The 24,922-nt window shown below is 40.2% G+C and overlaps 2 protein-coding genes across 6 annotated transcripts in view; one reads left to right on the top strand and one right to left on the bottom strand.

Moving 5' to 3' along the window:
* Positions 1–221: 221 nt before the first annotated feature.
* Positions 222–8,517, bottom strand: CINP (cyclin dependent kinase 2 interacting protein). Its single transcript, XM_054025344.1, has 5 exons — positions 8,437–8,517; positions 6,749–6,917; positions 5,834–5,960; positions 2,393–2,522; positions 222–533 (listed from the first exon to the last, which is right to left on the bottom strand). Exons 1-5 carry the CDS (start codon positions 8,441–8,443, stop codon positions 331–333), a joined length of 636 nt encoding a protein of 211 aa, XP_053881319.1. The 5' UTR covers positions 8,444–8,517; the 3' UTR covers positions 222–330.
* Positions 8,518–8,534: 17 nt separating this feature from the next.
* TECPR2 (tectonin beta-propeller repeat containing 2) overlaps positions 8,535–24,922 on the top strand; it is a 75,381-nt gene continuing 58,993 nt past the window's right edge. For 2 of the 5 annotated variants that reach the window (XM_054025339.1, XM_054025340.1), the window contains exons 1-6: positions 8,535–8,652; positions 14,747–15,029; positions 15,168–15,296; positions 16,311–16,442; positions 18,917–19,074; positions 23,135–23,447. In XM_054025339.1, the coding sequence (XP_053881314.1) occupies positions 14,811–15,029; positions 15,168–15,296; positions 16,311–16,442; positions 18,917–19,074; positions 23,135–23,447 (951 nt within the window). In that variant the 5' untranslated portion in view covers positions 8,535–8,652; positions 14,747–14,810. The remainder of the gene's footprint in view (positions 8,653–14,746; positions 15,030–15,167; positions 15,297–16,310; positions 16,443–18,916; positions 19,075–23,134; positions 23,448–24,922) is intronic. The other 3 variants (XM_054025341.1, XM_054025343.1, XM_054025342.1) reach the window with 2 other exon arrangements.

The following is a 24,922-nucleotide window of genomic DNA, read 5'->3' on the forward strand; positions in this document are numbered from 1 at the left end:
ATGCCCATTGATTTCAACTGAATTCAAATAAATGCCTTTGAGGATTTGGCCCTTAGCTTTTCCCTACTTTGGTTCCCCATGTGTAATTTGGGGATAATAGCACCTCTAAAATTGTGAGGTGTTCAGATACTACAGCGAAGGAGATAATATAAGTACCTTAGATAATTGCTTTATATCAACCAAGAGGAGGAGTGACAAATTAAACAAAATTAAATACAAACAGAGGAAAAAAACATTTTAATAACCTTATAAAAATACAATGTATAATTAACCTTGCAGTTTGTTGCTGCTTCAGTGTCACATGAGTATCATTAGAAGTAGTCTTAAATGCTACACTTGTCTATGTCCTGTTTCTAGCAACATGCTTTCTAGCAGTAGTTTGCTGCTGTTCTCAATATAGGGCTGGTACAACCAAGACGATAAATAAACCATCATAAGATCCTGGTCAGCAGTATGAGCAATCTCTTGCACAATCGTTTGCTTAAGTCGTATTTCCTTCTTGTACATTTCAGTAAGCTTGAAAGAAACCTCATCTGAAATGGATTGAACAATTACACACACCATTTCTAATCATATATAAGCAGCTCTGAAAAAGTAATAAATCAATACTTGTGCTATACTAATCATTTTTTAATCAATTATGCAAGCTTGTATAACTACCCCCTCTTCTTTAGGTCAGTCAGCCATCCTGATCTTTACAGTAGTTAACAACACTCCTCTTCATTGCAATATGAAATGCCAAATTTATTGCTCATGTATTGGATACATTTCTACCACACAGATGCTTTTTCAGTATAAAATCCCCTTTTATTTCTACATCTCAACAGCAGTGTCTTAGAACCAGTTATAAAAATGGTATTATTTTAAGCCCATTTCTTTCAAGGGACATGTTGGTTTAAAAATGTAAAGGTTTTATAATACTTTGAATAAAAACTCTGCATAAATTTTCTGGATACCTTGATATTTTGGGGCAACTAAACCATAATCTGCATACTATATTAACCCAAATAGTGCAAGTGCTTGAGCACCAGGAAGTAATACTGATCTGTTTAACTAACTACACTCTTTGTGAGTCAAGAATAAATGGTGAAAATCGTTTGAAACTGAAATGTTTGTCTAATGTATGGAGTTACTAGTAATGCTGGTAAAGATATTTTAAAAAATGTTTCTGGCTATTGTCCCTTGAATTGCTGGACCCAGTAAGTGAACAAAATATTTGACAATAAGGGCCCAAGCCTGCATTCCTTGTTCACCAAAAATTCCCATGGAATTCAGCCAGAATTGTAGGCAAAATTATTACAACCACATTTATTTGGATTTTTTCAATAACAGAGGGTCCAGCACATCCCCTTTCCCCTGCCAGTATTCTGGTCAGCAGAAACCAAGACATGAGAATCCCACTATTCTAGGGCAGTGAACTGAGGAGCAGGGGACACACTGCACAAAAGAACTACTTCCAATTAATCAGAGAAACAAATCTGTTGCCATCCAGTTTCTGAGTTCCAAGAGTTGTAAAACTGCACTAATGCTGCTTGTCAAACAGATGCACTTGAAGCCTGCTAGGTTTTTTTAGATTGTTAAATAACTGGAAAGGCAGAGAAGGCCTCACCTACACTCTGTCACCAAGTGAATGCTGGAAGGATCTGCATTCCCTGTTTTTGGTGGTAGAGTGAGATGAGCCTTCTCTTTCCTCAGTCTGGTCATCCTCTGGATCAGAGGGAAGAAGAGGGGAGAAGGAGAGCCCTGGCGGTGGGGCTCCGTCTAGCCCCTTTATCCCCTCCTCCCAGGTGTGCACAGCCCTTCTGCAGGAGCCCCAGCCGCCTGGCGCTAACAGCCAGGGCTCTTAATAAATAAATAAATAAATAAATGAATAAATAGTCTCACAGCTCACATCTCCCTTGACACATTCCCACACCACCCTACGGAGGTGCGCCCCATAGTTTGAGAACCACTGCTTTAAGTTAATTCATGCAGAAACTCAGGGGTTCTCAACCCGGGGGGGTCGGTACCTCTCAGGGGGTCACGAGGTGTCAGCCTCCAACCCAAACCCCACTTTGCCTGCAGCATTTATAATGGTGTTAAATATATAAAAATGTGTTTTTAATTTATAAGGGGGGTGTCGCGCTCAGAGGCTTGCTATGTGAAAGGGGTCACCAGTACAAAAGTTTGAGAACCAGTGCAGTAACTTCTCTAACTGAGTAAGCAATAAAAAGACGGATTCTCATTACATAAGGCAAAGTTACAATCTTATCTAGATACAAGTTAACAGGGCATATTTTTTCAGTTCTTCTAAATTACTATTTCAATTTCAAATGACATCAAATGTCCTTTAAAATGCTCCTCATTGGGAAATACTAATGGATAACTTACAAGTAAACAATATTCTACTTACAGAAGTATGTAGTGGGCCATGTGTGAAAGAGTGGTGTCCTGCAATCTCCATTTTTATAATGATATGTTTCTAAATCACAAATTCCTTTAGTAGTTGAACACAGTTTTTCCATTTTCAGTTGTATTTTTGCCTGAGAATGATTAGAGTTTCAAGTTAATAAACATTTGGGGCATTTTATGCTACTAAGATCTTACAAGTATTAACTATTAATGAAGTTCAAAAACACTTTATGTGACTACCTCAACCAGATTCATGAAATTTCTAAGTCACTTTTATGGCTGCAAAAAATAGCTATTAGTGGGACTAATATAGAGATTTCATGTGAGAAACACTTGGTGTTTCAAACATTGCATGTACAGTTTATTTACTTCTATTTTGAACATTTCCCTAGCTTTAGTCTTTTTTTTAAATCCTAAATCCAAGTTTACCACCCAGAAAGTTGGTAAAGCTCTGTCTCAATATTCTTGGTTTTCTTCCTTTATAACAATTTAGTACTGGTGAAAGGGTCTGGACTGAGGGTGAAAGTTGCTCTTTCCTACAGAACAGGTACCACACAGGCACTGAAAGTGCAAGCTTCCCTACCAACGTCCCTCAGCCTTAACCTGGTAGGATCACCTCTAGGTATGGAAAATCAGTTCAGTCTCTATGCAATTTCAATCTTTTACTCCCTCTGAAAACTGCCAATAATTAGGATAGTAAGTGCTAACTGCAGTGTGGGCACTTTTCCATAATAGTAATCTTGAAGGATTAGAAAGACAGAAGAGAATTAACTATTGTGCATTATCTAAGGTAACAACTGATAGATCTAACCGATGGGTCTCAAAATGTAACCGTAAATAGAGAATCATCATCCAGTAGGTCTGTTTCTAGTGGGGTCCTGCAGGGATAGGTTCTTAACCCTATGCTATTTAACATTTTTATCAACGACCTGGAAGAAAACATAAAATCATCACTGATAAAGTTTGCAGATGACACAAAAATTGGAGATGGGGTACATAATGAAGAGGACAGGTCACTGATTCAAAGCAATCTGGATTGGTTGGTAAACTGGGTGTAAGCACACTATGCCTTTTAATATGGCTAAATGTATATACATCTAGGAACAAAGAATGTAGGCCATACATATAGGATGGGGAAAGCAGTGACTGAAAAAGATTTGGGGGTTGTAGAGGATAATCAGCTGAACATGAGCTCCCAGTGTGACACTATGGCCAAAAAAGCTAATGCAATCCTGGGATGCATAAACGGGGGAATCTCAAATAGGAGTAGAGAGGTTATTTTATCTCTGTATTTGGCACTGCTGTGACCGCTGCTGGAATACCGTGTCCTGTTCTGATGAACATAATTCAAGAAGGATGTTGATAAACTGGAGAGGGTTCAGAGAAGAGCTACAAGAATGATTAGAGGATTAGAAAATATGCCTTATAGTGACTGAACTCCTCGAGTCAATCTGTTTAGCTTAAAGAGATGGTTAAAGGGTGACTTGATTATAGTCTACACAGGGAATAAATATTTAACAAGGGCTCTTCAATCTAACAGAGAAAGGTATAACATGATCCAATGGCTGGAAGCTGAAGCTAGCCAGTGCTTCTCAAGCTATCTGATGTGGGGGACCGGCAATTTTTTTCCCCCCCAATGTGCCAGGGACCGGTGCCATATTATTATCCTATTCAACGCTCTTGTGAGGAAACTTGCTGCGGACCGGCAGCCGATGGCTTGCGGACCGGCACCGGTCCGCGGACCACCCCTTTGAGAAGCACTGAGCTAGACAACTTCACACTGGAAATAAGGTGTAAAATTGTAATGGTGAGAGTAATTAACCACTGGAACAATTTACCAAGGGTCTGGTGGATTTTCCATCACTGACAATTTTTAAATCAAGATTTTATGTCTTGCTAAAAGATATGCTCTAGGAATTATTTTGGGGACGTTCTATGGCCAGTGTTATACAGGAGGATCACAATGGTTCCATCTGGCTTTGAAATCTATGAAACCATTAATAAAATCATTGAGGCTGGTAGCAGCATCTTACAGTAAAGAATTTAGGAGCATCATGGTCATGCTGTAAACTCCTGAATATATGGTACATATGATTACAAACAGTGGAAAATAAAGTATGTATATATGCATTGTCTAATACAACACAAGATGCTTGGACTTTAATTGCTCAACAGGAATGATAACTTACATCAGTGCATTTAATGGGCTAAGTCATGACAGTAACTCAAACTAAGAAACAGAAGCATTACTCTTACTTCCTCCAGAGAACCAAACTTGTTGAGGAATCTGGAGTATTTTCCTGCTTATACCAATCATTGGAATTTTCTCCAGTTTGCACAGAACTGCTCAATCTAACATCAAACCAATATCATTTTAACAGGCATTTTTCTTTATAGCTAAGGGATATTAAAGTTATTCTAATTAAGAAATAAAATTCAGAGTAAGTTAACAATGAGGTGCATGAAATTATTTCTGCAAAGTGAATAGGCTGTACATTTTTTCTGATTTGTATTACTTCTTCTCTATTTTTAATTTAGGTTACTATACCATTGTGAAGGTATGAACTACTATTGCAGTAGGAATGTCACTAATCTTCACCTGTATTGGCTATTTCCAAAATTATTGGGGTGACAATTCATTAAGTAGGTTAGATAACAAATGTCCACTCTGTTTCCTAAAGAGATGGGAGCTGTAACACAGAACTGCATTTAGGAAAACTGGAAACTGAATTATGTCCAATCAAACAAAATATAGTCCTTAGGTGTGTTTACACTGCTATCGGAGGTGTGACTACAACATGTCCATATACGCTAGCTAGATAAAGTTAGCATGGGTGAGTAATAATGGCAGTGAAGCTGTTGCTGCATGGGATTGCTGGTCATGTATGTACACAGGGTCCCAGGTGGGCTTGTACAGCCTGTGCAGCTGTGCTTAACTGCTATTGTTACTCAAACTAGATTAAAGCTAGCTTAGGTACGCCTATACGTGCTGCAATCACACCTCTAACTGCTGCATAGACATATGCTTATTGATACCACAACATACTAGGTTTGAACTGTTCTATCCTCTTTCTAACTTGAGGCTTGTTTTGTTTCGAACATATTTAGGATGAGAAAGAATAGACAATAGGTACAATATTGGCATTGTATTGTTTTGCAGATTTTTTTTTAAAATCACACTATGAAAAGGGGAATAGAGGGGGAGCCAGGAGAGGGATGTAAGATCAACTTTTAAATTTTCAAGTCAATCTAATAAACATAGTACACAGTACTTCTAATCATTCGTATCCAAAGTTAGAGTAGTTCTCTGAATGAAAGCCTTATGAAAGTTTATTTTCAGTAATTGTTTAAAATGATTTAGTTAGGGGAGAAACACACTTGCCAACAATGCTTCATCAGGTTAGGGAATATACAGTTTGAAAGATAAACAAATGAACATTACCATGTTTTCCAGGGTCCCAAGCAATTCTGCACAGAACATCTCAAGTTCTTCATTATAGTCTAGAGACAGCTTTCCACAGTCAGAGGCAATGTTGTCACATTCTATCTCCAGTTTGTTATCTTTAAATCTAAACAAAAACATATATTAGTGTAAATACCTGTGCACACCTTTACTCACAGACTGTAGGAATTTAAAGTCTATGCTATCCTCTACACAACTAACAAAAGGCTTGAGCCTACAAGCTCTTTCTCACATGAACAGTACAAAGGAATTGCTGTAAAGGATTAGATGAATGGTTTAGCTAGTTCAGTGTTCAACTGTGGCTAGTACCAAATGGTTCAGAGGAAAGTACAAGAACCCTACATTAGACAATTAAGGAATAGCCTGTCCACCAGGAAAAGGAAAGTTTCTTCCTAATTCCCATTAGTTACAGGTTGTCTTATGTCCTGAAGCAGGAATTATGTCGCTTCCAAAGTTATTGGCTTTTTTAAATCTTTACTATTGTAACTCAGGATGCTTTTTTGTTATTCATGTAAATGGCCAATCCCTTTTTTAATCTTGCAAAGCTCTTGACCTCAGTGATATCTTGTAACATGGTCAGAGAAAACTCACCCAAGTAAGGGTTTGTAGGACCAAACCCTAATTTTGTAATTTAGCATTTTAAATATTGAATATTTGTTTATTATTTGTATGTATAAAAACATTTTGCTGCAAATACAGCCCTTATGAGGTTATCCAATTTTTACCTTAAACAGCCTTACCTGAATTTCAATCTTTTGATTTTAAACAATCACAAAATGCTACTGGTATAGAATATCAAACCTGTCCACTCTTGAAAAGCTGCCCAGTCAGGAAAACAAACTAGTTTCACAGTAAAAGTGACCTCTACATTGTCATTATTTGTAACATACTCACAGTGTGCCAATTTTCAAGTTTACAATTTTGTTTGCAATAGTAAATCCATTATTATTCAGGGTCTCCCATTTCATCATTAAATTATGCCAGTCTGCTGTGTTATCTTTAATTTTTCTTGCACTGACAGATGAGACAGGTTTTTTTTGAGCAACAGCTGCAGGACTCTTTGCTGCTTAAAAAAAAAAAAGAGAGAGAGAGAAAATGCAAACTCTTAAAAATCTACAATAGCAAATCAATGCACTGTTTTATGTTGTCATTATAGTTGTATGTGGCTTCATGCAGTATATTCCTCGCTGTTCTGTTCCTGAATGTTGACTCAATAAAATGTAGTTTACATGCATCCTACTAACTTTAATCATAAATCAAGTTTCTAGCCTGTCAACCTTTCAGTGTAAAATAACCACATTCTTAGGGTATTGAAAAAAATAAACTGCATATTGAGGTATTCCATTAGAACACCTAACTAATGCTGTAAAACCACTAATAAGCAATCCTATAGTATTTTGCCAATACAAGTAATGGCTATATTTTCTGAAGTCAAATTTTAATATAGCACTTCTTGGCTAGTCACTAACTCTGTTAGGACCAAGTCCTTTTTACCTAGTGGTCTCTATCATGAATATTTCAGTAGGTTTTCCCAGGGTAGGAAGTGTGAAATCCTGGCACTACTGCAGGGAATAGAAGTTTTGCCACTGACTTCAATAGGGCCAAAATGTCACCTTATATTTTTACAGGATTTTAATGACAATGCAAGGCTTTGATCTTGCAAAAATTTATGTACATGATTGATTTTACACAGGTGAGCATCAGTAGAACATTGATTCAATAGGACTACTCATCTATGTAGTTACTCATATCTGCAATCATTGCAGATTCAAATGATAACCTAATTTCTGTCCTCAACTTTACTGTTCATCACATAAACAGTTTCTGGATAATATAAAGCAAGCTAAGATTTCAGAGGTAGTGCAGCTAGTAATAATAATACTGTTATTTATAAACATACACTGAGTGTGGCTGTACCTACAATTGGTGGTTTCAGAGTAACAGCCGTGTTAGTCTGTATCCGCAAAAAGAACAGGAGTACTTGTGGCACCTTAGAGACTAACAAATTTATTAGAGCATAAGCTTTCGTGGGCTACAACCCACTTCTTTGGATGCAATTGATGCTAATTCTCTACACAGCTAAATTACTTTTCATCTGAGGATCTCAAAGTGCTTCACGAACATTAAACAACCCTGGCACTTTACGAACACCCATTAATGCTAATTTGATAAAATGCAATATTAACAGACAAGGAATGAAGGGGGGTAAGTAAGAAACTTTCAGAAGACTCGGGGCTGTCAGTGGTTAGACACCTAGCCACCCCCGAACGTGACGCACGGGAGGGGTCCCGTCCCCGTGGCTTCCCGGGGCTGCGCAGGCTGACGGGTCCGCGGGATCGAGGCCCCGCAGCCCGCGTTGGTCAATTTCCTTCGCATTTGGAAATGTAACGATAATAACGGAATATAACGAACGAGATGCGCGTGCAGCCCGGCTCACGTGCCCTCGGAGGGGCGCCAGAACTGGGCTTACCACGAGAAGGCAGCGCCCCTGTGCGCGCACGCGGCTGGCACCCGACCCCGGCTGGAGACAGACAGACCCCTCCTCCCCCCATGCGCCCCCGGGGGCCGCGGGCCTCGCTCACCTGCCATGCCCCGAGCCCCGCCGTGATAGGGCCCCCGGCCGGGCCGCGTCCCGCCTTCCCTCGGAAGTGCGCTCACGTCCGGCCCCGCCCGCCCCGGGCCCAGCAGCCGTCGCTCAGTCGCGCCCGGTCCAGCGGCTTAGTCTCCCCTCGCCCGGGGCCCCGCAGCGGCAGCCCCCACCCGGCCGGGAGACATGAGGGGCCCGGCCCCTTGCTGAGGTGAGTCAGGCAGCCGCCGCCCAGGGCTCCTCCTCGCGCCTCCACCCCTTTTCCATCAACCCTTCCCCCACCGCCCCTTTTCCTCTTCCCCACGTCTCCCCTGCCCCTTGCGGCTCTGTCGCTGGGGCTCCAGCAGCGGCTGAAATAGGGAAACGGGGGGGGGGGATCGTTCGCCCCCCTGCGAGGCTGTGGGTACTTGCACCCGCTTTAAACTCTGCTTCCCTCGGTGAGCACAGGGGCTGGAGGGGCTCGGTAGCCCCGCTTCATTTCATCCTTCAGCAGCCCTGCGAAGCTGCTGCCGCTCTGCTGTTCGCTGCCTGTTGAATTCTCCCCGGGGGGAATCTGTTGCGCATGGCCAGTACCGGTGGTTTGTTCTTGATTCGGTTAATCTGGTCAGCTATCCTGTAAACATTGTAAAACCTGGGGTGGCGTTAGAAGGAGGTATGCAGCCTATTTGTAACAGTGTGGGCCCCAGGATATTAGAGAGACAAGCTGGGGGAGGTTAATACCAACAGAAGTTGGTCCAGTAAAGATATTACCTTGCCTGCCTTGGCTCTCTAATTATAAAGATGTGCAGCTTCACGCTCCCCATCCCATTTTTTATTTCTTCGGGGTGTGGAGTGGGAAACTTTTTTTGTTTTACTTGAGAATTAAAGAAAAAAGAAAACGAAACAAACTTTCTAACCAAATTTCTCTGTGGTGTCTCTTAAAACAGTTTGCAGTGTGTGGGGATGGAGGCAGGACAGAGAATGTCAGGCTATTTAATTAATAGTTTAAAATGTGCTGACTTGTGATTATTTTTCTGAATAAGAAATTTAGTTAGTTAATAAAGTCTTGTAACATGGTTGCGACATCAGCACAATAAGGTTGATGCTGCTGTAGTTAAAGCCACAAATCCGGAAGTTATTTTAAGCTAAACTGCAAATAAACTTTGTGTGACCACTTTCATAAATGTAGTTCCCAGTTCTTAGGTCACAGGAGTGCTTTTAAGTAACATTTGTTACTTTCCTTTCTCTGCAAAAAGATTTTGTGGGGGAAAACTATTGCAATTTGACATGAGCTAATTAGAGTGGACAATATGAGCTATAGATAATTTAATATTTTAACTATGGAAACTTAGTTTTTGTTCAGCTGCTGTTATATATATATATATGCAACACGATAAAGTTGAAATGTTTTAAAGTTGCTAGTTTTTTGGTAAACACCTTAGAAATGAATGATTATGAAAAATAGTGATATTGCAAACTAATGCCATGATCCTGTAACCTCTTATGCATATTCTTGCCTTTAAGCTCATGAGTAATCCACTGAGTTCAGTAAGACTATTGACATAAGTAAAATTAAGCTTTCTGTAGGATTGGAACCTAAATACACTGTGCAAGTGTCCGAAGATGGGGACTGTTAATCATACTTGTGATATGTTTGACTCCTTCAAATACTCACAGTATCAGTCTTGCAAATGTGAGAGCTCATTTGTTTAAGAGTAAAATAATCTTGAATAGTTTGAAGTTTTTCAGTTATTAATAATTTTTGAACCAATTCAAAGGATAGTGATGTAGTTACTTGTGCAACAGGACAGTATTTCTAGGCTTTCATGCTTTTTGAATCTCTCTATCTTTGTGTCAGGTGGTGAATATGCATTGCCTGTGGGGGTACAAGGTGGACTACTCTAAAAGTTCTTGACAATAAACACTTTGTATTCTATAAAAATATATTTACACATAATTTGGATTTATAACTAGCAAGCAAAACATAAATAAAAATCTTAGTAACATCTATATATTAATTTTGTCCAAATCTGGGCTTCCACTAGCTCTTTAAACACACACAACAATGGAAAGTTTGCAACCTTTCTGAAGCGACACCTTTTAAATCATTGACAGTATCCTGGTGCTAGAACTGTAAGATTTTTGAAGACTGTATTTTTCAATGGGATGTAAACTATTGATTTAAAAATAAAAAGTCTCATAATGAGAGCATTGGGGGCACAAATTGAGTTGCCCCTTAAATAATTTGGAAAACTATTTTATTTTAGTGCACAGAGGCTCTAACTGAGGTTAGGGCCCATTGTGCTAGGTGCTGTGCATATACATAATAAGAGATGGTCCCTGTCCTAAAGAACTTAAATCTAAATAGACAAAACAAAGGGTGAGAAAGGGGAAATATTTTTGTATAGTCAGGGAACTGAGGCATAGAGAAATGCAATAATTTCCTTGAGGTCACACAAGTCTCTGGCAGAGCGTGGAATTGAACCCTCATCTCCTGATTCCCAGTCTTGTGCCTTAATTACAAGACCATTTTCCTTTTCGCTGTTTCACAGCTGTTGAGCTATAGTCCCCATTATTGAGACTAGAGAAGTAACAGCCAAAGAGGTTGGCTGTGGTTTTTGTGGATTGAAGAGGAAGGAGTGCCTTTTCTTCATGGGGTTGTGGAATGCATCATAAGTAAGGCTAAGGTTTAGTCATGGGTATTTTTAGTAAAAGTCATAGACAGGTCACGGGCAGTACAGAAAAATTCATGGGCTATGTCCTGTCCATGACATGTACTATATACTCCGACTAAATCTTGGGTGCTCTGGAGGGGGCACTCCGACGGGCGGAGGCACGTGATGGCCTGAGACTGCCCCAGCACAGCTGGTGCGGCTGGCTTTGTGGTCAGTGGCACCGGTGGCTGCAGAAGTCACTGAGGTCCCGGAAAGTCACAGAATTTGTGACCTCCGTGACGGACTTGCAGCCTTAATCGTAAGGCACTTCATGCTGCTTATATTTCCACTGCAAAATCTCTTACTTATCCTGCCCTGATTTGTCACATATGGCAATCATGTTTTTGAAAATGACAATTGCTGATTCCACTAAATATGCAGAACCATTCCTAAAATTGTTCTGGAAAAACAGTTTATTCCAGCCATTTGTCTTCAGTTTCCCTGATATGAGTAATGAAGGGGAAAAGTAGATACAATTGCTGTCCTTGAATAATCAATAAAGCGAAGAAGGCATGTATGACCCAAGATCATTGTCCAGTAGTTTAAACTCAAGATGTATGTTTGAAACCTGATTCTCCTCTGTCTTGAGCTTTTATGTTTGCGCAAAGAGGGTATCAAATATGGCCATTTTGATTGTGGAGTGTTTTATACCTTTGCATTAATTTTTCACAGCGGTAAGTGACTGTGCAAGGTGGAAGGAGTGATGATTAGGCCCATTGTGTTTAATAACCTACAAAACAAATATTTTCATTGTTTTAAAAAAAACAAATGAGGACTCTTTAGCTTTGGAGTACCTCAAAGTCCAGTAGTACCTCAAAGTGAAGCTGAACTGTGTAACTACTAGAAAATGAAACTGCCTAAACTGTTTTTAATTGTGCAAGCCAAATGTAGCACAAAGAGTCAAAAGTGGATTTGTTTTTCTGATAAGTATTAGTTTTAACTATCTTGGGTTGAGGTAGGAATTAATGTAAAGGACTAAGGATGAGACTTCTAATCTGATATCTTCCTCTGTACATTAAACCACCACTATCCTCCAGGTGGGCTATTGTCAGCAGGAGAAAAAAAACGTTTGTAGTGATCATCAGGATGGCCCATTTCCAACAATTGACAAGAAGGTGTGCGTAACAGTAGGGGGAATAGTTCTACTTTGTGTAATGACCCATCCACTCCCAGTCTTTATTCAAGCCTAATTTAATGGTGTCTAGTTTGCAAATTAATTCCAATTCATCAGTTTCTCGTTGGAGTCTGTTTTTCAAGTTTTTGTTGTTGTACTATTGCCACTTTTAGGTCTGTAATTGAGTGACCAGGGAGATTGAAGTGTTCTCCGACTGGTTTTGGATGTTATAATTCTTGACGGCTGATTTGTGTCCATTTATTCTTTTGCATAGAGACTGTCCGGTTTGGCCAATGTACGTGGCAGAGGGGCATTGCTGGCACATGATGGCATATATTACATTGGTAGATGTGCAGGTGAACGAGCCCCTGATAGTGTGGCTGATGTGATTAGGTCCTATGATGGTATCCCCTGAATAGATATGTGGACAGAGTTGGCAACGGGCTTTGTTGCAAGGATAGGCTCCTGGGTTAGTTTTTTGTTCTTGTGTGGTGTGTGGTTGCTGGTGAGTATTTGCTTCAGGTTGGGGGACTGTCTGTAAGCAAGGACTGGCCTGTCTCGCAAGATCTGTGAGAGTGAGGGATCGTCCTTCAGGATAGGTTGTAGATCCTTGATGATGCACTGGAGAGGTTTTAGTTGGGGGCTGAAGGTGACGGCTAGTGGTGTTCTGTTACTTTCTTTGTTGGGCCTGTCCTGTAGTAGGTGACTTCTGGGTACTCTTCTGGCTCTGTCAATCTGTTTCTTCACTTCAGCAGGTGGGTATTGTAGTTGTAAGAAAGCTTGATAGAGATTTTGTAGGTGTTTGTCTCTGTCTGAGGGGTTGGAGCAAATGCGGTTGTATCTTAGAGCTTGGCTGTAGACAATGGATCACGTGGTGTGGTCTGGATGAAAGCTGGAGGCATGTAGGTAAGTATAGCGGTCAGTAGGTTTCCAGTATAGGGTGGTGGTTATGTGACCATTGCTTATTAGCATTGTAATGTCCAGGAAGTGGATCTCTTGTGTGGACTGGTCCAGGCTGAGGTTGATGGTGGGATGGAAATTGTTGAAATCATGGTGGAATTCCTCAAGGGCTTCTTTTCCATGGGTCCAGATGATAAAGATGTCATCAATGTAGTGCAAGTAGAGTAGGGGCATTAGGGGACGAGAGTGGAGGAAGCATTATTCTAAGTCAGCCATAAAAATGTTGGCATACTGTGGGGCCATGTGGGTACCCATAGCAGTGCCGCTGACTTGAAGGTATACATCGTCCTCACCCACAACTGTTTCACATTTGGGGACAAGTCACGAAGTTCAGCCACCAGTTTTGCCGTGACATTATCGGGGATGCTGTTCCTGACGGCTTGTAGTCCATCTTTGTGTGGAATGTTGGTGTAGAGGGCTTCTACATCCATAGTGGCCAGGATGGTGTTTTCTGGAAGATCACCAATGGATTGTAGTTTCTTCAGGAAGTCAGTGGTGTCTCGAAGATAGCTAGGAGTGCTGGTAGCGTAGGGCCTGAGGAGAGAGTCTACATAGACAGACAATCCTGCTGTCAGGGTGCCAATGCCTGAGATGATGGGGCCTCCAGGACTTCCAGGTTTATGGATCTTGGGTAGCAGATAGAATACCCCTGGTTGAGGCTCTAGGGGTGTGTCTGTGCAGATTTGTTTTTGTGCTTTTTCATCTTGAGCAGATGGTGTAGTTTCTTCTGGTAACCCTCAGTGGGATCAGAGGGTAATGGCTTGTAGAATGTGCTGTTAGAGAGCTGCCTAGCAGCCTCTCGTTCATATTCTGACCTATTCATGATGATGACAGCATCTCCTTTGTCAGCCTTTTTGACTATGATGTCAGAGTTGTTCCTGAGGCTGTGGATGGCATTGTGTTCTGCATGGCTGAGGTTATGTGGCAAGTGATACTGCTTTTCCACAATTTCAGCCCATGCACATCGGCGGAAGCACTCTATGTAGAAGTCCAGTCTGTTGTTTCGACCTTCAGGGGGAGTGCATCCAGATTCCCTTTTTTTTTTTTTTTTTTTTGTAGTGTTGGCTCTGTGCTTTTAGGATTGATCCCAGTGTTTACAGGAGTCTTTCTCCTGCATGTACTTGCATGTTTTGTTCTGAGTGCTCACTGCATGGCACAGTTCTTTTAATCTTATGCTAATCTGATTTTACTCTTTCAGTAACCAAATAGGAATGAATTGTACCATAGTCAATTGATGCTTTTCCCTCTCTTATGTGAGTGGAATGCTGCATTTGGGCTCAGTCTAGGCAGATCTGTGCTGGTCAAGATTGGAGAGAAAATTGCTTATCAACTGTTGGGTAATTACAATGGACACCATTTGGCACTGATGGTAATATTGACTCAATTTGAGCGGAAATGTTCAGTTTCTTGCTGTAGAATGATTTGTTCTACTAAGTGAGACTTTTTTTTAATTGGTTGCTGTTTGTACCAAACTACAGCTATTCTGTTAGCTCATTTGGAAGAATACATTTTAACTAAAGGTGCTTGTTGTTTTTCAGGTTTCCTTAGTGTGAAGTAAATGTGTTTGTTCCAACCTGTAAGCTGCTGAAACTAACCCTTAACATGGCATCTGCAGCTCTACCAGTTACGTTTAAGGAGTTTTGCCCCCTGTACTATCTCCTCAATGCCATTCCTACGAAGGTCCAAAAGGGATTTCGCTCCATTGTGGTGTACCTCACGGCGCTTGATACCAATGGGGACTACATTGCTGTGGGCAGTAGCATTGGAATGCTCTATCTGTACTGCAGACATTTAAACCAGATGAAAAAATACAATTTAGAGGTAAAAATTAACTTTGTGCCTGGCTTTATCATAAGATTTTCAATACTTCTTTAGCTGTTGGTGGCAAATTAGTGCTTATAGATCTTTCTTTCAGGAAACTTCTTTAATTTTGCAATTTTGTTTGTCTTGTTTCAACAGGGGAAGACTGAATCTATTACTGCTGTAAAGTTGTTGAGCTGCTTTGATGATCTTGTTGCTGTTGGTACAGCTTCAGGCCGGGTTGCAATTTTTCAACTTGTCTCTTCGTTACCTGGAAGAAACAAACAAGTAAATGTTAAATTTGGTTACAACTTCTTTGATGTTAAATATGATCTTCTTTGACTATGTCAGTGTGGCTCTCACGACAAATGCGTATGGTCCGAGTCGTTTGTCTAGCAGTGTCCATCAGGCCTGCTCATGCCATCTGTGCTGCCTCATGCTACCATGTGAGGAGGTAAAGGGTGGGATGGCTGAAGCTGCTATGTGGCGCAACCTGCTCGGGTCTGGGTCAAGCATTGTGCACAGGATTTGGCTGCCAGATCAGACCCAAAGTTTAGGGTACTTTACTCTCTGTTTGACTAATGCAGCTGATAGTCCTCATGCCTGCCATCCTGAAGAGGACACTGCTTGCCGGATCCACGCTGACACACAAACCTAGTAAAATGGTTACCTACCCTACAGTAACGGTGTGGTTCTTCAACCTGATGTCAATGTAGATTCCACAATTTGCCCTCCATCCCTGGTTTTGGAGTAATCAGTTAACAAAGTCTTCATTTATCAAGGGAACTGAAAGAGGGTTGTGGCCACTTCACTCTTTATGCCCGGCTGCATTTGTGATCCCACCAGACATTATTAGAAAAAAGGTTTTGAGCTTGTGTGTGTGCGCACCTATGGTGGGATCTGCAATTACATCGTCATCTTGAAGTAACACAGGTACTATAGGGCAAATAAATGTTCTTTCCTAATAAATTGTTGTATAATGATTTTGCACATCTAAAATGGTGAGGATCAGGAAATCCATGTATAATTAAATATCTTGTATGTTGTTAATCATGTATTAATCTTATGAAAATATTAATTTTTTTCTTCAGTAGCATTCTTAAACAATGTGCTTGGTCAAAAACGCCTCCATGAAATTCTTGATGTATGATGAAATTTAAATAAAATTGATTAGGAATGAAGATAACTTTAACTTTGTCAATTCAGAGCTAATACTTGAAGCTGAGTCACTGAATATGCCCAGGGTCTGTTTTTCCCCCTCCCCATTACTCTTTCTTGTGTTCCCTTGGTGTCAATTTGCAGCTTCGGAGATTTGATGTGGCTGGTATCCACAAAAGCAGCATCACAGCCTTAGCTTGGAGTCCCAATGGAATGAAATTATTCTCTGGTGATGACAAAGGGAAAATTGTCTATTCTGCTCTGGATTTAGACCAGGTAAATATTTCTTTGGAGATTAAAATTCTGGTTTAAGACTGTCTGAAAGAATGTTAATTAAATACACCTCTACCCTGATATAACGCTGTCCTCGGGAGCCAAAAAATCTTACCATGTTATAGGTGAAACCACGTTATATTGAACTTGCTTTGATCCACTGGAGTGCGCAGCCCCGCCCCCCTTTTCCCCTTCCGGAGCACTGCTTTACTGCATTATATCCGAATTTTTGTTATATCGGGCCGCGTTATATCGGGGTAGAGGTGTATTTAGCAGATGGGTAGATCTTCAGTTCTTCGTAGTCAAGTTGCTTATATGTAAGGCAAGTGGAGCACTGTGGTTTCTTCATTACAACTAATGTAGACAGTGATCGTCTCCTCCCATTTTTATCTACTTTTGCATCTACTTCTCTCCCTCTCACCCAGTCATGCCCACCAACTATCTGTCTGAAGTGGACTGGATGCAGCTTCCTTTAGAGTCCAACCAGTGCCCCTTTTTAATTCTCTGGTAAGGTTACTATTCAGCAATGCAAGGCACTTCCTTACCACAGTGATCCAGTGCTTCTCCAGAAGCACTTCATATCTCAGTATCCCGCGGTGTACAATGAAGATGAAGCTGGGGCCCACTGCGTGGCTTTGCAGAATACTACCACTGAATTTAATCTTCCTGAGGGACTATATAAGTAATGTGTTACATAAGGTTTAGCTTGGAATTACATTGAGGATAAAGGTATTAACTTGCATCTACTTGAGGGAGGAAATGCTCTCCCAATCTCACCTCAGTTCTTTCTACTCTGGACAGACACTAAAGGATTTAATGCCACTAACTGGATCAGCATCTCATTCTCTTGTGAACTCCATCAGTTGGATGGAGGAACGTGGATGGGAGAATGTGTAGTGGAGTTCCCATTGAACTCAGACAAATGTGATAGCTAGTATGCCAGTAGAAACTGAACTTCATAGTATAGAGTTATCTATACGTATAATTCACACAGACCAGTGGGATGTCAGAGTTTGAAATCCATTTGAATGAATTCAAGGGACAATTTTTGAAAGCGCTGAGTATTATTTAATCTGTTAGTACTAGGGCTGTCAAGCAATTAAAAAAATTAATCACAATTAATTGCGTGATTAAAAAGATAATGCTGCCTGCTTCTTGTTTACAATGTCACCTGAAAGTGAGAACAGGCATTCGCATGGCACTGTTGTAGCTAGCGTTGCAAGATATTTTCATGCCAAATATGCTAAAGATTCATATGTCTCCATCTTCAATTACCATTCCAGAGGACATGCCTCCATGCTGATGATGGGTTTTGCTCGATAACAGTCCAAAGCAGTGTGGACCGACTCATGTTCATTTTCATTATCTGAGTCAGATGCCACCAGCAGAAGGTTGATTTTCTTTTTTGGTGGTTCTGTAGTTTCTGCATCAGTGTGGTGCTCTTTTAAGACTTTTGAAAGCATGCTCCACACCTCATCCCTCTCAGATTTTGGAAGGCACTTCAGATTCTTAAACCTTGAGTCGAATGCTGTAGCTATGTTTAGAAATCTCTCATTGGTACCTTCTTTGTGTTTTGTGAAATCTGCATTGAAAGTGTTTTTAAGATGAACAATGTGCTGAGTCATCATCCAAGACAACTATAACATGAAATATATGGCAACATGCAGGTAAAACAGAGCAGGGGACATACAATTCTCTCCGAAGGAGTTCAGTCACAAGTTTAATTAATGCATTATTTTTTTTAATGAGTGTCATCAGCATGGAAGCATGTCCTCTGGAATGGTGACCAAAGCATGAAGGGACATATGAATGTTTAGCATAGCTGGCATTGCAAGGTATTTACATGCCAGATACAAAAGTGCCATGCAAATACCTGTTCTCACTTTCTGGTGACATTGTAAATAAGAAGAGGGCAGCATTATCTCCTGTAAATGTAAACAAACTTGTTTGTCTTAGTGATTGGGCTGAACAAGAAGTAGGACTGAGTGGATTTGTAGTCTCTGAAGTTTTACATTGTTTTTTTTTTTTTTTTTTTTTTGAGGGCTGTTATGTAACCAAAAAAACCCCTCTACATTTGTAAGTTGCACTTTCAGGACAAAGACTGCACTACAGTATTTGTATGAGGTGAATTGGAAAATACTGTTTTTTTTATCACTTTTTACAGTGCAAATATTTGTAATAAAAATAATATACACTTTGATTTCAATTACAACACAGAATACAATTTATATGAAAATGTAGAAAAACATCCAAAATATTTAATAAATTTCAATTGGTATTCTATTGTTTAACAGTGCAATTAAAACTGTGATTAATCGTGATTGATTTTTTTTGTTAATCGCGTGAGTTAGCTGCGATTAATCGACAGCCCTAGTTAGTACTTAAAGCAACCAGTACACTTTCTAATAAAAAAAAAAATACTACCAGATATTTTAATTCGAAAAGGGCTTGACTTTTAATTTCATGTGTCTTTAAAGGGTATTTGCAACTCCAGTCTGGTATTGGAAGAGCCATCTTCAGTTGTACAATTGGATTATAGCCAGAAAGTGCTGCTGGTCTCTACTTTACAGAGAACACTACTTTTTTACACAGAAGAAAAATCTGTCAAGCAAGTTGGAACACAGCCCAGAAAAAAGTAACTCTCAAATCTTAATGCAGGCACATCTGTTAATTCTAGCTTTTCAGAATAGACTGTAGAGACCCAGTGATCTGAGCAGTGAAATAATACAGCATCATTTTCTGCTCAAACTTATTAGCCACCGCAGCCACTTATATTAATATCCTACTCTTAAGAGTTTTAACTATCCTTATTCCTTCAATTATTATTTTTCAATGAAATTACTCTGTCTTGTTGAAAAATATGACTGACTGTGTAACCCTCTGGCAACCCTACTGTGCATAGATGTTTCTTTCCATTTAAACTATAAAGTTTAACTTTCTTCCCACCAACTTGGGAGCTGCTGTGGCTTGATACAAACATAGCAGTCACCAAAGAAGTTCAATTTTGTGGGTGAGCTTTTAGAATTCCTATGTAACATGAAAGTGATAGAATAGTCTCAGACCTTTCTGCTATGATTGACTCTTTAATAGTGAAAGGATACAGCAAATATTTAAAAAGGTGTCTTAAGTTGAAAGTACTTTCTTAGTTTTTATAATATTAAAAAAAAATCTTGTAACATGGTTTTCTGGCATGTCCTGTTGCTTAATCTTGGATATGGAAGGAAAAAAGACAGTCTGGGAACTGAAATATGTTGTCAGTAATTGTATATGTTTACACAGCCTGAGGATATTTGAGTGTTGAAGGAATGTTTATAATATACAGGTGTTAGGAATATGCCCGTGTGTGTATCCTGTGAGTAACTCAGTCGTAGGGGCATCATTTTCATGACATTTTAATGTTCAGTTTTTGTCCTGGTAGTGTCCACCTCCTTTCAGGGACCCTCATTTTACAGATGGGTGAATTGAGGCATAGAGTGGGTAAGTGACAAGCCCACAGTTATACAGGAAGTCCATGGGAGAGCAGGGAATTGAACCTGGGCCTCCCACATCCTATGCAACCACTGGGCTATAGTAACTCTAATACAGCTATTGTGACTGGATTATTTCTATAAGTGAGGGGACTCTTCCAGAGGTGGTAATGCCATTGGCTTGTGGGGGATCAGCATACAAGACTTGAGTTCTGCCCACTGCTTGCAGAGGCTGGAAGTTATCCATCATCATTCCCTAGTGCCGGGTTCAGCAGCCTATGGCATGCATGCCAAAGGCAGCACGCAAGCTGATTTTCAGTGGCACTCTGCTACCAGCCTGGGGTTCTGTCTGCCGGCCCCCTGCCAGCTGGGGTCCAGCCTGGGGCAGTGAGGGATGCGGACAGGTGCAAGAGGGGGCACAGCTCAGCACACCCCCACCTTAAAAATTGTTCCAGCGCCACTGGGATATTTTTAGGTCCCGATTTGCTGCTTATACCACGCCATGTGGAACAGCGCACTACGTTTGACGTTGTGCGTGCTGTCTGTCGCGATTTTTGTTTTCCGCTGTGAGTTGAGGGGTACATTTGATAAAATGTCCTAAGAAAGCAAAGTTAGATGTCTGTTCATTTCAGCATTTTTGGACAGACACATTGGATTTATTGAAAAGAAGGACCGTGCTGTTTCGTGATTTCTGTTGTGAAAGTGTTGTTTGTCACACATCAAGCGTTCAACGACATTTTGAAATGAAGCACAAGAAAACCTTTCTTGATGAAGCAGACGAGACTGAATCGATCAAAAAGGCAGAAGCAGGATATGAGAAGCAAAGCAGTGTTTTTAAATGCTTAAGTGTAAGTAAAAATCAGGCTACAGTACAAGATTGCACAGTGCACTGCAAAAAAACGGAAAGCTGTTTACAGATGGGGAATATATAAAGTTTTTCTCAGCAGTTCGGAGGTTTTGTTCAATGATTTGCCAAATAAAGATACTATTGTATCTAGAATAAAAGAACTGCCTGTCTCTGCCAGAACAGTTGAGAGACGCATAAGCGAAATGGCAGAAAACATTAACGAAAAGTAGACGACTGCATTAAAAGACACAGCAGTGTTTAGTGTTGCAGTTGATGAAAGCGTGGATATAAGTGACATTCTACGTTTGGCAGTTGTTGCAAGATACTGTGCTTCCGATGAAATCCAAGAGGAACTTTGTTGCCTAAAACCCCTGCCTGGCACAACAAAGGGGGAAGATATAGGGGGAAGTTTTGTAAACCATTTTGAAGAACAAGGAGTTGACATCAGAAAAATATTTTGTGTGACAACAGATGGTGCTCCTGCCATGGTCGGAAACAGAAGGGATTTGTAAAGTTACTTGAAGATCAAATTGGCTGCCCGACAGTCAAATTTCACTGTATCATCCATCAAGAAAATCTGTTTGCTAAAATTTCTAATTCATCATGTGATGAATACAATGGTGCGAATTGTAAATTTCCTTGTTGCTCGATCTGCTTTGACTCAGACAGTTTCAAGCACTGCTAGGAGACATGGACAATGCTTATAACGACATTCCACTTCACAGCAACATTTGGTGGCTAAGTCGTGGCAAGGTTTTGGTGCGCTTTGTAAACTGTTTTGATGCAATCAAGGCCTTTTTGTCGGAAAAAGCACAAAACTACCCCGAACTGGATGGTGATAAATGGCTGTGTAAGCTCATGTTTCTAACTGATATCACCGCTCACCTAAATGAACTCAACCTCTGTCTCCAGGGTGCAGAGCAAACCATTCTAGATCTTTATGAAGCCTGGAAGGCATTTGTTGTAAAACTAGCAGGTTTTTCTCGGGATATTCGAACTTCGACTTTTCACTACTTCCAATACCTAAAAGAGATATCGACACATTGCACTGTCATTGTCGATGAGATTGGAATGTACAGGCAAGAACTGGTATCAGAATTTTCTGACAGATTTCAAGATTTCCAGCGATTTGGCCTAATGCTTTCTTTTTCATATTTAAACCTGAAAAGTTCAACAAAAGCGACTTGTATTTGTCTGTATTTCAGTGGATGGGTGTTGAAGATTTAGAAATGCAGCTCATTCAGTTAAAAAGCTCAGAATTGTGGGCATCAAAGTTTGGAGATCTGCGGAGTGCACTTGAAGCTACCGAGAGAGATCATGGGGCCTCTGTTTTGATCTGCTGGACGTCCCTGCCAGTGAAATTTAACTGTTTGAAGAAAATTGCATTTGCAATGCTTTCATCATTTGGATCCACATACCTGTGTGAACAGGTATTTTCACACATGCAATCTGTCCTCTGTCCCTCTCGGAGCCGGTTAACAACTGATCACTCGGAAGCCTGTGTGCAGTTTAAAGTATCCAGATACATGCCAGACGTTGGAAAACTCAGCAAGGAAAAGCAAGGGCAAGGATCACACTAAACTGATAAGATGTGCATTTTAATTTAACTTTAAACGAAGCTTCTTAAACATTTTAAAAACCTTATTTACTTTGTTTGTCAGAGGGTGGAGATGGATGGCAGGAGAGAGATCACTTGATCATTACCTGTTAGGTTCACTCCCTCTGGGGCACCTGGCATTGGCCGCTGTCGGCAGACAGGATACTGGGCTGGATGGACTTTTGGTCTGACCCTTTGTGGCAATTCTTATGTTCTTTACATACAACAATAGTTTAGTTATATAATATAGACTTAGAGAGAGAGGCCTAAAAACATTAAAAAGTATTATTGGCACGCGAAATCTTAAATTAGAGTGAATAAATGAAGACATGGCACACCACTTCTGAAAGGTTGCCGATCCCTGCCCTAGTGATTCTAGAGTCATCTGAAGTCTGAACAGTGTGCAGACTTTTCCTCTGGAGGAAGGGTCACTGCAATAAGGGATCGCTTTTGTGGGAAGAGTTGAGGAAGGAGGGCATCATCGTGATTGTGAGATATTGGGAGGACACTCTTCTTTCTGTCTTCTCCAACCCACACTTTCCCTAGAGTTGAGAGAACAGTTCAGTGTTTTGAGGCTATATCCTTGATTAATGCATGTTAACTCAAACTTGTGTGTTGCAGACTATGGATTTCCATAATACCTTGTTGATGGAAACAAGGGAAAATACTGTTTTGTTCAACTTGTGATTGTAAACTCAGTGACTAAATACCTTAGTTTCTTCTTTTTTCAGTTTTTTTTTTTAATTGATTACAAGTTTCTTACAGATCTTTGTTTACATCTTAGCACTGGCAAATATGGAGCATGTTTTATACCTGGACTGTGTAAGCAAAGTGACCTGACACTATTTGCCTCAAGACCTGGGCTCCGCCTCTGGAAGTCTGATGTCCATGGAACTGTGCAGGCCACATTTATTTTAAAAGATTTATTTGCTGGAGGAATAAAGCCCTTTGAACTGTATCCTCGGCTGGAGTCATCTGACAAAGGAAATTACAGCTTCCCAGAGAAACACCTTGGGCTCATTTCTTGCCTTTCCCAGGAAGGATGGGTGTTGAGCTGGAACGAATATAGTATCTATTTATTTGACACTATGAACCAGGTAGGTTTATCTAGTGGATGCATTTTTCGTTCCTTAACAGTTTGGCATCATATCAGTATTAACTGTTGTCTGTATCTGCATATTTGTCTGCATTTGTTATGTTGTGGTGACCTAAGAAAAGGCGTTAAACTTTTTTTTAATAAAAGGTTTTAGAATTGGTTACGTTAATTTTGTCATAAAGATAAAAGATATCTAATATCTACAATAATTTATACAATCTAAGGTTTACAGTCTAAAGTACAGAAATTAATTGCCTAAAGTGAATTCCACACACCTAGGGAAACGTACGTATAACTAAAATTCTAGTTGTTCATGCTTTATGTTTAAAGAAAAAAAAGCTTAAGGGAGTTGTCAATGTATAATAATGTATTATCAAACTGTTTGTCCTCTCCTTTCCACTACCGTCATCACCCCTTTGCAAAACTTAACCCGCCTCCCCCCACAAGTATTGCACTTACATTCTATAAAGAAAAGAGAATGAGGAGTACTGTGGCACCTTAGAGACTAACAAATTTATTTAGTCATAAGCTTTCTTGGGCTAAAACCCACTTCATCAGATGCATGCAGTGGAAAATACAGTTGGAAGATCTATAAACACTGGACCCTTGCTAGAACACAGGATTTGGGATCCATGCGTGGTACCACGTTAACGCAGGGACTAACTTAAAATGAATTGCAATTAAAGTAATTAAATTTGGGATCCATGGCCGCGACCGTGTTACATGCGAATTCGCGCTATATAGATGCGTGTTCTAGCGAGGGTCCAGTGTGTGTGTGTGTGTGTGAAATATATATATTAAAAAAAATATCTCTTCCTACTGTATTTTCCACTGCATGCATTTGATGAAGTGGGTTTTAACCCACGAAAGCTTATGCCCAGATAAATTTGTTAGTCTCTAAGGTGCTACAAGTTCTCCTGTTCTTTTTGCTGATACAAACTAACATGGCTACCACTCTGAATTCTATAAAGAGAAAGCTATAAGCAGTTTCTCCAATTTAAAAGGTATATATGAGAGAGAAGACACACCTTTAGTAGTGTCATTATTATTGGGTTATCCCTCTATTTTTAGTACAAATTATATTGACGATTTGTGGTCAGAGCTCTTCTCCCTCCCCAAACCACTCTCATTGAAGTTGTGATTTGATTCAAATCTCTTGGACAGGAATTAACGAATGAGCAGATGGTTAGAGAGTCAAAATCCTCAGTAGTGTAAAATTATGATAATGTCTGGTAGTTGTATGCATCATTTGCATTTTTTAAATATTCCTTGTGTTTGGGTCTCCAGACACCTCAGTATGAATTCTTCTTTGCGGATGCTCAGCACTATTGAAAGTCAAGCCACTTATTTAGGTGCTTAAATATGGACATAGAAGCTGGTCTTTAATCACCTATTTTTTTTAAAATATTGAAGGCAGCACAGAAATGATGGTGACAATCCCATGACCCCCGTACAGCAGGTTTATGACCACCTCCT

The sequence above is a fragment of the Malaclemys terrapin genome, chromosome 4, assembly GCF_027887155.1.
Source record: "Malaclemys terrapin pileata isolate rMalTer1 chromosome 4, rMalTer1.hap1, whole genome shotgun sequence".
In the NCBI taxonomy this organism is placed as follows: Eukaryota; Metazoa; Chordata; order Testudines; family Emydidae; genus Malaclemys; species Malaclemys terrapin.

What these genes read in the sequence shown, in the direction of transcription:
- CINP (XM_054025344.1), bottom strand. An exon ending in AACTTGAAAATTGGCACACT is followed by an intron (nt 5,961 to 6,748) that starts GTGAGTATGTTA and finishes GTTTTTGTTTAG; the next exon opens with ATTTAAAGATAACAAACTGG. An exon ending in TTGGGACCCTGGAAAACATG is followed by an intron (nt 2,523 to 5,833) that starts GTAATGTTCATT and finishes AATCATTCTCAG; the next exon opens with GCAAAAATACAACTGAAAAT.